This window comes from Osmerus mordax, chromosome 8 (assembly GCF_038355195.1).
Source record: "Osmerus mordax isolate fOsmMor3 chromosome 8, fOsmMor3.pri, whole genome shotgun sequence".
NCBI lineage: Eukaryota > Metazoa > Chordata > Actinopteri > Osmeriformes > Osmeridae > Osmerus > Osmerus mordax.
In genome coordinates this window covers 774,184-787,029 of record NC_090057.1, presented here as the reverse complement: position 1 = coordinate 787,029, position 12,846 = coordinate 774,184, and the positions used below count along the sequence as shown (strand labels likewise).

The window sequence follows — 12,846 nt, the reverse complement described above, 5'->3', positions numbered from 1 at the left end:
GTTTACGCTTAAACAGCGCCACCCTGTGTTAACTTGTTAAGCGCTTTTCGTTTTTGATTCATTGCCCTGGCGAAGCAAAGCCGTTTCTCATTTCAATGTTGTGTGACATAAACGTACAGATGTATTTTATCTTTGTCTTAAGTTTGTTTTTTTGTGTGAATTATCATATTTGTAAGCATCAAATTAGTAAAAAAATTGAACAAAATGGAGTTAACTTACTGATGAAAATAGTCACTATCTGAAAAAATAAATACATAAATTAATGAATTCATGTTATTATTTTATTTGTTGTCAACACATAGTTACACTCCTATGTGTGGTCTTGTACTATTATGTAATTTACCAAACATGTTAGTGTACCCACTTAACACAATTCAGAGCTGTTAATCTGTGGTAAAAATTTAAATAAAATATTTGGTCAGTAAAAGCCATTTAATAAAAGAGGGTTTTTTAAAGGATGTATTTTAGATCATTTTCATGAATTATAGACATTTCAAGACATGAAGACATGCAGCAAATGGCCTGTGGAGGATTCAGAACCAGGTGAGCCTCTGTGGTGCCCACATGACCCAAACAATCATCAGCAACAACAAGAACAACAGTGTGAAGATGGTTTCTCTTTGGTAGACCTGGAACACTGTAAAAAGGGAAGCACATATAATCAGCATGTCAGAAACTGATCATGACTTTAGAGTTAGGGTTTGCTAGGGCTGTATAACTTTATACTGCAGGCAAGGCTTTAATTACTGTAATGCATTATAACATTACTGTTAAATCACATCTTGTCATGTTATGAGTCATGATTACTTCTACAATGGGTGACAATCACAGTGAATAACAACCTACCTTGAATTAGATTTTTTTTTGAGGCATTGTTGATCTTGTACTGGGAAAAAGAATAAAGAAAAAAAATTATCCTTCTACATTTAATATTTACAACCACAACACATCAATATTTTGAGTTAGTTTAACTACACTGTCACTCTTTTTAAAAGCACCGATCTTGGTCAATATTTAAATGAAAGTTAGTCCCTCTGGTGTTTTCAGGAAATAACACTGTAAGATAAATCAATTAATTTAATTATCTTTACTGTACCTGATTCAAAATTGTTTTAATTGCCATGTCGTTTGTGGAGCACCTCAGCAGGCCGCTGGTCTGGTGGAACAGCATGTTCACAGTCAGGGAGACCTCACTGGTGGTATGTCTGCTGCTGTCTGGAACACAGAAGTCTGGACTGAAGGTGTGATGCAGGACCACCAGGATGACAGGGATACCATCTGTAGGGGGGAGGGGGAAGGGGGGGGGGGAGATAGAAGGATAGAGATGAAGGGGGGTGTAGAGAGAGAGAACAAAAATATAGAGAGGGAGAAAGACATATATATTTTAGCATAGTAAAGCACATAGAAATAATATAAACCTGTTTCGAAAGATTAACTATAGGCATTATTTATAAATGTTTAATATTTACGTGGAATTTTTTCCAGAGCTGCCTGTATGTCAGTCCCCAGCCGAGACACAACGGGACAGTAAACCACGATAATGCCACAGTCTCGAGGGTTATACACTTCCGTCCAGCCCCTCGAGCTGAGATGGTGGTTGATCTCCTCGTGACACCGAAGCGTTTCACCCGTCGTTACAGACAAAAATTTCATCCTTGAAATCCCTTAGGTAGCTATCCCAAAGTTGTATTCTCTGCGTCTGAAAAAGAAAATGCTTCTGTAATAATACATCTCATAAATAGGTATTTCTTTCACTTTCACTACCCACCTGTGTTTTTTAGCGAGACACAGTGTTCCCTGTCTTTTGCAGCGAAAGTATCATTAATCGAGCATACTGCGTTGCAATTTATTTGAGCGCTTATTTAAATAATTAAAAATTATTGTTTTATGTAACCTACAAATACCGTATATTTGCAGAATCTACCGACTGAACACTGTGCTAAATCACCAACAGTTTTAAGCAGGTTATTATCAGAAAAAATAAGATAATAGACTAGGCTATATGTTTGGGTTTTTTAAATAATAAAATGTTATCCTTACTCGATAGTTGAATAAGTGCTTTGTTTGCTGCCTGAAGACAGAATGGAGGAGGTAGAGTTACATTGAAGAGTGTCGAAGCAATTTTTGTTTTTCACATTTTAACTTTCACTTTCACTCTGAGTAAACCATAGACCTATTATAACTAATAAAACCTAGCTCCTGCCCTGTTCGTGCCCGCATTCTAGGATCAGACCTTTAGGGGGGCTCAGCCCCCAATGAGAATGTGACATCGATACAGTGCCTTGCAAAAGTGTTAAACAGCAATGCTAATAAATCATTAATTTCACTGGATAACAATTAATACATTTATTTATAATCAGGCAAAATATTGAATGAATGAAAAAACTATTAAAGTCCCCTTCTTCACGAACCACCAGCATCAAATGATAATAAATAATATATATATTTTTTTTAATTATTATTATTTTTAGGTGTGCTGATATGAAATTTAGGTGTGCTTGAGCACCCCTAAAAATAGTCTAAAATCGCCACTGCCCTCGACCAAAGATCCAGGCAACTTTTCTTGACGTAAGCAAATAGCCTAAATGGGGTGCTACTTTACCCATTTCGGATTGGTTTCAAATTTAGCAAAAATCTGCAAAAAAAATTGTATGAAAAAGCTAGTAGTATGAGCCAGGTTCGAGAATAGAACTAAAAACATTAGTTAGTTTGAGATAGTTTTGGATAGGCCTATGTTGACTTGAGTCAGAGAATGTTTAATAGGGGAGAACTGCCACTCTCGGGAAACATACGGGTTCTGAACTGGTTGCAGTTCCACTCTAGTTCCATATGAGGGCACTAACGGTCCAGTGCAGAATGAATGGAGGTGTATGGTAGCCTGGCTCTGCCATCCTACGTACTTCCGCTCAATTTCGATTTCGCTTCTGTAGTAGGTCTGGGATTTCGGTGTATTAGCAGAGAATGTCTAATATGTATCTAATATATATAAATATCTAATATATCTAAATAAATAAATGTGAACACATGAAAACGTAAATATAGGCTATATATATTTACATTTACATTTAGTAATTTAGCAGATGCTCTTATCCAGAGCGACTTACAGTAAGTACAGGGACATTCCCCCGAGGCAAGTAGGGTGAAGTGCCTTGCCCAAGGACACAACGTCATTATGCACGGCGGATAATCGAACTGGCAACCTTCAGATTACTAGCCCGATTCCCTAACCGCTCAGCCACCTGACTCCATATATACACACAAATACATGTAACATTTATATATTTAGTGTCTCATTTAATTTGTAATTTATATATTTTGTCTATTTTGTCAATTAGACATTAAATCATATAATTAGTCATTTATTTAAGCTTTGTGTTGTATAATTATTTATTTATCCAAGTATTTAACCATTCAATTATTTAATTATTTATGAGCTTGCTAGTCGTTAATGTTAACACATACATAATTGGTCTGTTATATCTGTTCCCTATGGATAATATAATGTAGGCTAAGATGTCTTTCTCAGTTTCTAACTAAGATATGGGAAAGATCTCCCTGAGGGCGACCTGTTATTCAATGAAAAAAAGCAAGAAGCCGCACAATCTGAGTGTAGGGTTAAGAGAGCAATAGGGTTAACATAACCTGTTCTGGTTATTAAAACTTTCTAACGTCTAACTGGAAGTTCTAGACCTGGCCTATTTCCCCCCGGAAATATCAATGTTGTGACACTATAGACAATGGAAGAGGGCGTATGCAAGTTAACGCGTAAATTTCAGTTTAAGAATTGTAATAATAATTTACCAACAGTATATATAAATATTTAGATATTTATAAATGTTTCATATTTTCGTTTTCATTGGTTTGGCGGCCCTCTGCATAACCCTAGTGGTCCCCGGCCCACAGGTTGGGAATGGTTGGTCTAGGAGCATGAAGTAGTTCTATGAAGCTCTGTCTACTTTGGTAGCCTACATAGGCCTACACTGTACCAAAGAGCTCATAGGTGAATACGTTTATTGTCTATTCCTACTTGTTTTTTAGGATTCATTCGCACTTCTCAGCCACCGTAGTTTCATAATGGATTTTACTTTTGACAGACTGTTGAAGTGTACACGCTACGTAGCTGTTTTATCACCATTCGCTCCCTCCAAAAATAACTAAATGAAGATAGAACCATTTTTATGATGCTCAAGATGTTTTTTATATACATTAGATGCTGTCTCGGGATCAGTTAAAAGTATAGCACATCTGGTTAACAAGATGAAGAGAGTTGAGATTAACTACTGATCTGTAATCTGTTCAAGAGGCCTCCCCAAAAAACCTGTTTGCGCTGGTTGTGCGCGAGGAACCGCCCCTTTTATAGACGGCGTGAACTAGATGCCATCCTCATTTGTTCTCGCTGCTAAGAGGGCGTTTCGCGAATGAAGTAATTATGATTAGGGGTATGGAGAATTGTTGGTGTTTTTATGGAGAATAACTCCACATTTTTTAACATACTATTGTTGACGTTCTGTTGTTTTCTAACACGTCTGCAGTTGGCCTCGCGAAAACCATTGCTGGTTCGGTGGATCATTGCCGGGGTAAAGGCAAAAGGGAAGTGATCGGTGGAGATACAGAGCAGACTAGCTAACCTTGCTAAGGGGAGGGTACACGGTATGCTACGGGTACATATTTCACAGTAACTGTTACAAACCAATTCAGTTGTGGGTTTAGGATAATTGGGAATGCGCCTGTGTGTGTTATGTGAAGAATTCAGGACATCAGTTACATTTTACGTCGCCGCATGCAGAGTGATTTACCGTAAGCGTCGGCGGTCTGCAAACGTCCCCCTTTTTCGTGAGGCCATCCGCGGACAATGACGGTGGCTTTTGCTGAATACACCGCTGTAACACCACAAACCCAGTAAAGTACAGGTCTGCTCCTTCGAGACGAACAGCACGAGGACTTGATCTGGCTACGAGTTGTGTACACTTTCCTGACCATCTTGAATTCATGTACGGGTCTGTAGGCTATCTTAATTGTATGTGGACATCAGGACAGGCTACAGTGGCCTACAATGCTAGAAGTCCATAGCAAATAATCTGTCAAGTGAAGAAATTGCAATCATAGCTGCATGCCCTTATCAAAACAAAAATAACCCATCGTTCCATGCCAAATCATAGTATACCCCTGAAATGGAGGCTTCATCCTTCGTAGCTTGATACCCGAAGGCCAAACTCTTCTTGGCTAACCCAGGCTTTCTTTCCGTCCGGTTGTGCAGCTCTGATTGAGTCTCCACTCCAGCCTAACTACAGCCATGGACCCCGCTTACATGGGAGGCATGTCGCCTTCGTACGTTCCCAGGAAGAGGAAGACCGCTCCGCCTCAACAGAGGAGCAGCGTTCCGTATCCAGGTAGGCGAGGGAGGTAGCTCAGTGGTTAGAGCATTTTTACTACAGATCACGAGGTCGCAGATTCTCATCCGCGTGTCACTTAGGTTAGCGGCATCAGCAATGTGAATACATGACATTATTACTGCATTTGTGCATATTTATTATTGAAGACGTTATTATGAATGATTAACTATGATTTAGTTGAACTTGTACAGTGACTGAATATTGGGGGCTGTTATTGTTTGTTCAACAGTTGTCCAGCGCATGCCTGAAAGGTCGTTTGAGATGAGCGTGATCGGACTTCCCCGGGTGAGCCTTAATACAGCTACTATGGGCTTAATTAAGCTACTATGTGTCATAACAGTGTTGTCTGTTTCGGGTGTAACTGTCTTCAATACAACACTGTGTTTCAGATCTAAACTGTGTTCTGGCTGTGTTTATGGCATCTTCAGTACACTATCAATCTGTGTAGTCAGTGTGCCTCAGCGTCTTCCTGTAGTCCTACTTTTCACCCTCCCCGAGGAGGTGGGAGCAGACAGGTCATAAACACCTGCTTCTGTTCACAACACTAATCAGCCTAGAGATACACACGAGTGATACACACGCTGGACACAGCACCATCGCTCTGTTTTGCCTGTGTAGCTGCAGCCTGTGTAGCTGCAGCCGGTGTAGCCCTGTGTAGCTGCAGCCTGTGTAGCTGCAGCCTGTGTAGCTGCAGCCTTTGTAGCTGCAGCCTGTGTAGCTGCAGCCTGTGTAGCTGCAGCCTGTGTAGCTGCAGCCTGTGTAGCCCTGTGTAGCTGCAGCCTGTGTAGCTGCATGCCTTGCCAGTCTGTGTTACTGTTCTGCACGTGTTTCAGAATGATGAGGCTCAAGCACTCGAAGCCCAGAAGATGAAGCGGACATACGGGAGGAAAAGGTGACCAGCCATGTGCTCTCTCTCTGCTAACAGCTCAAACTGGAAGAACAACACACGTCTCATATAAACATTGACCTATAGTAGAGTTGTCTATAAGACCAGCACTGCACATGGTCATATAGTTCACCATAACGGCTCTCTCTTTCACTGTTGCTTACAGACAAACCATCATCTCCCTAGACGAGCATATTGTGCGAGTGTGTGTGTGTGCGTATCCAGATTTCAGCGTAACTTTCTCCTTCCCAGGTATGAAGACCTGCAGAATGTCACTCCAGGCCCTGTGGGTGTGGGCTATCCTGTCCCTGACCCTTCCTGTTGCTCTGTGATGTCATCCAGCCTGGCCAATGGGATGGAGGGGGGGTTTGCCCCGCCCCTGACCAGGATGCCCCCTAGGCTGGTGGCTAAAGACTGCTGGCCCAGCCCTGGCCTCAGTTCCAGCCTCGGCCTGGGCCCCGGCCCCATCCCTGTCCCACACCTGGACCAGGGGAGAGACAGAGGGCAAGACCAGGCCTGGAGGAACGGTATGTCATTACCCAGTCCTGCACCTTTCTACCATGTCATTACCCAGTCCTGCACCTTTCTACCATGTCATTACCCAGTCCTGCACCTTTCTACCATGTCATTACCCAGTCCTGCACCTTTCTACCATGTCATTACCCAGTCCTGCACCTTTCTACCATGTCATTACCCAGTCCTGCACCTTTCTACCATGTCATTACCCAGTCCTGCACCTTTCTACCATGTCATTACCCAGTCCTGCACCTTTCTACCATGTCATTACCCAGTCCTGCACCTTTCTACCATGTCATTACCCAGTCCTGCACCTTTCTTACTGTACAGGTTCGTCAGTTACCTCTGGGTATGGTATGATGTGTACAGGAGGCAGTGAAGGGAAGGGGGTCTGTAGACTGTGTGGAAGGTCCTCACATCCTCCAGAACTACTCGACTGCAAACTAACCTCTCCTGTTGTCTCTCAGATTTCATCATGAAGAAAATGCCGAGAGTAGAAATGGAAAGATCGGCGCCCGTCACTAGCTTCGCTCCTGAAGTGAGACTGAACGGTTAGTCACTCATTTCATCCTCTCTGAAAACCTCTACCATACGGGGAAGGGTTTAGCTCTGTGGCAGAGCATGTGACTGTAGATCAGGAGGTCACAGGTTAGAATCCCCCCCATCCCTGTACTGTATGTCGCTCTGGATAAAAACATATGCTAAATGAACACAAACATTGTTATATATATATATATATATATATATATATATATATATATATATATATATATAATTCAAGGTTTGTCCCAGCAAGGTTGCAGTGCCTCATAAGTTGTTTATCCGGCCTTCTTATTTAACTGTTCTACTAAATGTGTTTTCCTGTTCATGATAGTTCCAGCTCCAGTTGCCAGTGGTTACGTCCAGAACATTCCAGGTGTTGCTGGCTTTTCCCAGAACAGCCTGGTTAGTGGCAGCTTCTCCCAGGCCAGCCCAACACCGTCCCAGTCCTCAGAGGAACCCAAGAACAAGACTCCCATCTCCTTCTCAACCAAGAAGGAGCCTCCTGTCTACCCTCCAGGTATGAGCTGTGGATGACCCTCCGTGTCTGGGATGCCCTGTGGGGCTCCTGCCCTCTTGAGACCCACCACCTCACAGCCCTTCAGACAGACAGCATGTTGTTGTTTATTTAGAGGTAGTTTAGTTTGGGATCATGAAACCTGTTTTCTTATTCTGGCAACAATAGCAGATCAGAAGATCGTTTCACAGTGCTCCCTCTGTCCTGTCCCATGAGCACATCCCTGATCTTGGCTTGTTAAACAGGCACCCTGTCTCTAGATTGAATATTTCAAAAATGAGACATCATCACAACGAGGAAGTTCCGATTTCGACGAGCGAGCGTAATTAGCTAACGGTAGCTAATTGTCGGTCCTCAAACACAATATGTGAACGATCGTAAAGTCATTACTCAATTTATGAAAATATATATATTTTTTTAATCTAGTGAAATTATACATTATTACAACCAATTGTCGACATAAATCCACTTACAGACCAAATTTAGCTGGAAAATCTTGCCATCCACCGTAGCTAATGCATTCAGTTGGCCAAAGCTGGGCCCATCATGTCGGTGACCACGATGAACAATTTACTTCAGCTAAATACACAAATGCTCGGGTAATGGACTGTCGCGTCCCATCCTTCGTCCTGTATGTTGATGGTAGCTAGGTGGGCTTTCTGCTCGCCAGACAGTGAGCGGTCGTTGTTTTCCAGGCAGCCAGGAGGAGCGCTGGCAGCTGCAGATCCTGGATAAAGGCAGGGTGACCTGCCCCAAGTGTAAGAGCGTGAGCAGGAAGACTGTGGAGGGACTGAAGAAGCACATGGAGTCCTGCCGACTGGTAAGAACCTCACATTACTTTCTAGATGCACTACTTGTATGTTCGTTTCCGTAAAAAATCGTCCGCTAGTTTAATTAAATGGGTTAATAGGGTTAGGCTCCTGGCCCTGTGCATAGACAGCTGGCAGGTGGATGAACTGGGGTTTGGCTTATTCTGTTTAGTTTTGGGGAGTTGTCACGATCTGTTGTTAAAACCACTTGGCTGTATGCCAGGAGTGTACAGAAGTGTGTGGTGTCTGAGTGTGTTCCTGTCCTGTTCAGACCCCCTTCACCTGTCAGCACTGTGGGAAACAGCTCAAGTCTTCCACTGGGATGAAGTATCACATCATGGCCGACCACAGCAACTTGGTAAGAACAGCACTCTCCATCAGGTTGGACCTGCAATTCAGCCTCAAGTGGAGGGGAATGTTACTAGCTTTCTCTTCAACATAATAATCAGAACTGTGCCATTCTGATCCTTGACTTTCTGTATTTACTACCTGTATGGTGCTGACAGCACCTGCTTAATGAATACAGTGTAAGGGTGTTGTATGTTGTGTTGCCAGCCGTCTCCAGGGGATGGGATCGCTCTGGACGACCACTCGGTGAAGGAGAAACTGAGGAAGGTTCTGAAGAGGCTCGGACGATTAAAATGCTCCAAAGAGGTTCGTCCACCAACCATATCTTAGAACAGCTTGGTTCTGAGAATTCAGAGTTTCCGGAACAATTCTGAGTTACGTTCCGAAGTGTCCCATGTCTCCGTGGTGACGCCCGTGTCTCCTCTTTGCAGGGCTGCAGTGGCAGCTTCACCAGCATTATGGGATACCTGTACCACATGAAAAAGTGTGGCAAGGAGGAGTCTGAGCTGGAGAAGCTGCTGTTAAACTGCAGTCACTGTGGCAAGGCCTACAAGTCCAAGGCTGGCCTGGAATACCACCTCAAGTCTGAACACGCTCCGGTCAGTCCAGCACCACACTGCACACCTCACTCCTTCACTGCTGAACATACTTCCATTTAGTCATTGAGCAGACGCTCTTATCCAGAGCGACTTACAGTGAGTACAGGGACATTCCCCCCCGAGGCAAGTAGGGTGAAGTGCCTTGCCCAAGGACACAACGTCATTTTGCACAGCCAGGAATCGAACCAACAACCTTCTGATTAATAGCCCGACTCCCTAACCGCTGAGCCATCTGAACCCCTGTCCATATCACAGCTATGATCAAACACCCTCCCTAACCGTGACACGGTGTGAGAGGTAACCCAGCAGAGTTAGGGAAGACCCTCCCGGTGGGGGCAGTGTGTGTGTGAGGGTGACCTGTTGTCTCCCCAAGGTGCCCCAGCCAGTGGAGGAGGAGGAGGGGCTGAAGGCCCAGCGGGAGCCCAACGCAGAGTGGAGCCACAGCGGCCGTGTGCAGCGCCAGTCCGCCCAGGTGGCTGTGTTCCACCTGCAGGAGATCGCCAACGACGAGCTGTCCAAGGACTGGCCCAAGAAGAAGTTCCTCCGAGACCTCGTACCTGACGACCGGAAGGTGAGGGGGAGCCACGGTACTCATGCAACCACACACACACACACACCCCTCAGCGGTCTCTTGGTCACACACACCCCCCTCAGTGGTCTGTTGTCTCCCCAGCTGAAGTACTCCCGCCCAGGCCTGCCGTCCTTCAGTCAGGAGGTGTTGAGGAAGTGGAAGAACGAGGTGAAGCTGCAGAGGAAGGTTCAGTGCCCCAACCAGGTAAGAGGATCTGCTATATTACACACATGCATTACATCTACTGTATACTACACAATTATTTAAGTAATGCCACAACCAGGAAGGATTAAATATCTTCAAATATTCTGTATGTTAAACAATAATACATTAACATTGTCAAATAAAATGTCTTGATCCTTAAAACCCACTGCAGCCTGTAGTCTTCCCTCGTGTGGTGGTGTGTGCTGTGTTAACTCCTGCCCTGTCCTCCAGGGCTGTGACTGTGTCTACACCAGCGTGTCCGGGCTCAAGGCTCACCTGGGGCTCTGCACCAGGGTACGCTCCTCCCCTCACACACCTCGAGTTCTGTTCAGCTGCAGCGGCACGGCCTGCAGCGGCACGGCCTGCAGCGGCACGGCCTGCAGCGGCACGGCCTGCAGCGGCACGGCCTGCAGCGGCACGGCCTGCAGCGGCACGGCCTGCAGCGGCACGGCCTGCCTCTTTGAAACGTGATATTTGAAATACTTTTTCTTTCTTTCTGTTGTTGTTGTAGAAGGCACGACATACAGTATTGGTCTCTGTGCTTTCTTTTTTGGCCCAGACCTGCCCATTCTTACCTGTCTCCCTGTTAACCTGTCTTCCTGTTTCCCTGTGCCTGCAGGGCGATTTTGAGGCAGGGAAGTACCGGTGCCTGATCTGTAACAAGGAGTTTAACTCTGAGAGTGGCGTTAAGTACCACATCAACTCTGTCCACTCTCAGGTAGGCACCGTGTCAGCAGCAAGCTGCCCTCAACCTCCATCTTTCCCTATTCCCATGTTTTCAGTGCAGTGGTATACTGAGTTGTCTTTCTCTTTCAGGACTGGTTCGTGGTGAACAAGAAAGCGTCCATTAAATTTGAGAAGTTTCTGAAGATGAAACCCAAACACAGTCCTGATGAATCCAGCAACCACCACCACCATCTCCATCTCCACCACCTCCACCACCTGGACCTGCTCCACCACCAGCAGCACCAGCACCACCCGGAGATACACCACCACCATCAACAGCATCAACATCATCAACAACAGCATCATCTCCAGCAGCAGCATCTCCAGCAGCAGCTGGTGGAGCAGCCACACCACCAGCAGCAGTTCCTGCCCCACCACGAGCACCACCTGCAGTATCAACACCCCCACCTCCACGACCAGAACCAGCCCCTGCTCCAACAGCTGCAACCCCAGCTCCACCCCCCCCAGCCCCAGCCCCCAGTCCTCCAGTACACCCCCCTGGAGTCCTGGCTGGAGCGCAGGCCCGAACCCCCCCACGCTCAGAGGGAGGCACCGGGGGAGGCGGAGGGGAAGAGGAGGGAGCGGGGGGGAGGCGGGGGGGGAGGGGGGAAGTTCAACGGCGGAGACAGCAGCAGCAGCAGCGTCAGTTCCAGCAGCGAATCAGAGACTGAGGCGGCTGGCGGACAGAGACATCACGACCAATGGGCTCTGAAGAGGCCTGTTGTCATGGACGCGGGGCCCGAGGTTTCTAAGCGACACAGGAACAACAATTAAGGACCGTCTGGGAAGATCCGCTGTGGCATCCTCTCCCTGCTCTGGAAGGCTGCCCTGCGGCGCACTGGGGCAGGGGGGGATTTGAACCGTGGTGCTGGTGAGAATGTTCCTGCCGAAGGGGAGGTGAGGGAGACACAGACACAGCTCTGCTCGGAAGGTGAGGGACACAGCTCTGCTCCTCACGGCTCAGGAGGTGAGGGAGACAGCTCTGCTCCTCACGGCTCAGGAGGTGAGGGAGACAGCTCTGCTCCTCACGGCTCAGGAGGTGAGGGACACAGCTCTGCTCCTCACGGCTCAGGAGGTGAGGGACACAGCTCTGCTCCTCACGGCTCAGGAGGTGAGGGAGACAGCTCTGCTCCTCACGGCTCAGGAGGTGAGAGACACAGCTCTGCTCCTCACGGCTCAGGAGGTGAGGGACACAGCTCTGCTCCTCACGGCTCAGGAGGTGAGGGAGACAGCTCTGCTCCTCACGGCTCGGGGCGTTGATGAGCTCCAGCTGTCCAGGATACCATGCAGAACGAAGCGTTTTGTCTGTTACATCTGTTGAACACGGAGGTCATTGTTATCCTATAATGGGTCTTATTCTTTGTATTCCAGTACTTTGTTAACTTCTTTTTCCGTTTCTTTTGAAGTTGTCTTGTATTCTAACTTTAGGATTGAATAATCGTTTCTAACCTTAAAGAGTGGGTCTGGAGTTGTGTTTAGCTTTGACTTCCCCCTTCTATGAAAAGACTGTGCCTCACTTGTGGATCTATAATATCATCCTTGTATCTTATATGTTAGACCTCTTCTTTAAATACACAAAGTATTTAACCAATAGCATGTGGTTTCTGTACAGTAGCCTGCATTTGATATCTTGGATAGTGATATGCTGTACTGTGGTGCAGGATGGTGGTCTTGTGTGTCAGTGGTGTCAACTGTGTTATTAGGGATTTGTTTTGTCACAATGGAAACACAGTAGAT

At 45.9% G+C, this 12,846-nt stretch overlaps 1 protein-coding gene across 1 annotated transcript; it reads left to right on the top strand.

The window, feature by feature from the left end:
• Window positions 1–4,850: 4,850 nt before the first annotated feature.
• Window positions 4,851–12,430, top strand: znf512 (zinc finger protein 512). The gene is made up of 17 exons (XM_067241617.1): window positions 4,851–4,991; window positions 5,258–5,390; window positions 5,623–5,678; window positions 6,227–6,285; window positions 6,532–6,806; window positions 7,263–7,346; window positions 7,670–7,855; window positions 8,548–8,672; window positions 8,933–9,019; window positions 9,217–9,315; window positions 9,441–9,608; window positions 9,982–10,179; window positions 10,282–10,383; window positions 10,615–10,677; window positions 11,003–11,101; window positions 11,200–11,853; window positions 12,074–12,430. Exons 2-17 carry the CDS (start codon window positions 5,294–5,296, stop codon window positions 12,428–12,430), a joined length of 2,709 nt encoding a protein of 902 aa, XP_067097718.1. The 5' UTR covers window positions 4,851–4,991; window positions 5,258–5,293.
• The last annotated feature ends 416 nt before the right edge of the window (window positions 12,431–12,846 follow it).

Excerpts from the sequence above, each read along its gene's own strand:
- znf512 (XM_067241617.1), top strand. The coding sequence starts at position 5,294 with ATGGACCCCGCTTACATGGGAGGCATGTCGCCTTCGTACGTTCCCAGG. Across the intron at positions 6,807-7,262 it reads AGACCAGGCCTGGAGGAACG|ATTTCATCATGAAGAAAATG; the intron begins GTATGTCATTAC and ends GTTGTCTCTCAG. Across the intron at positions 10,678-11,002 it reads ACCTGGGGCTCTGCACCAGG|GGCGATTTTGAGGCAGGGAA; the intron begins GTACGCTCCTCC and ends CTGTGCCTGCAG.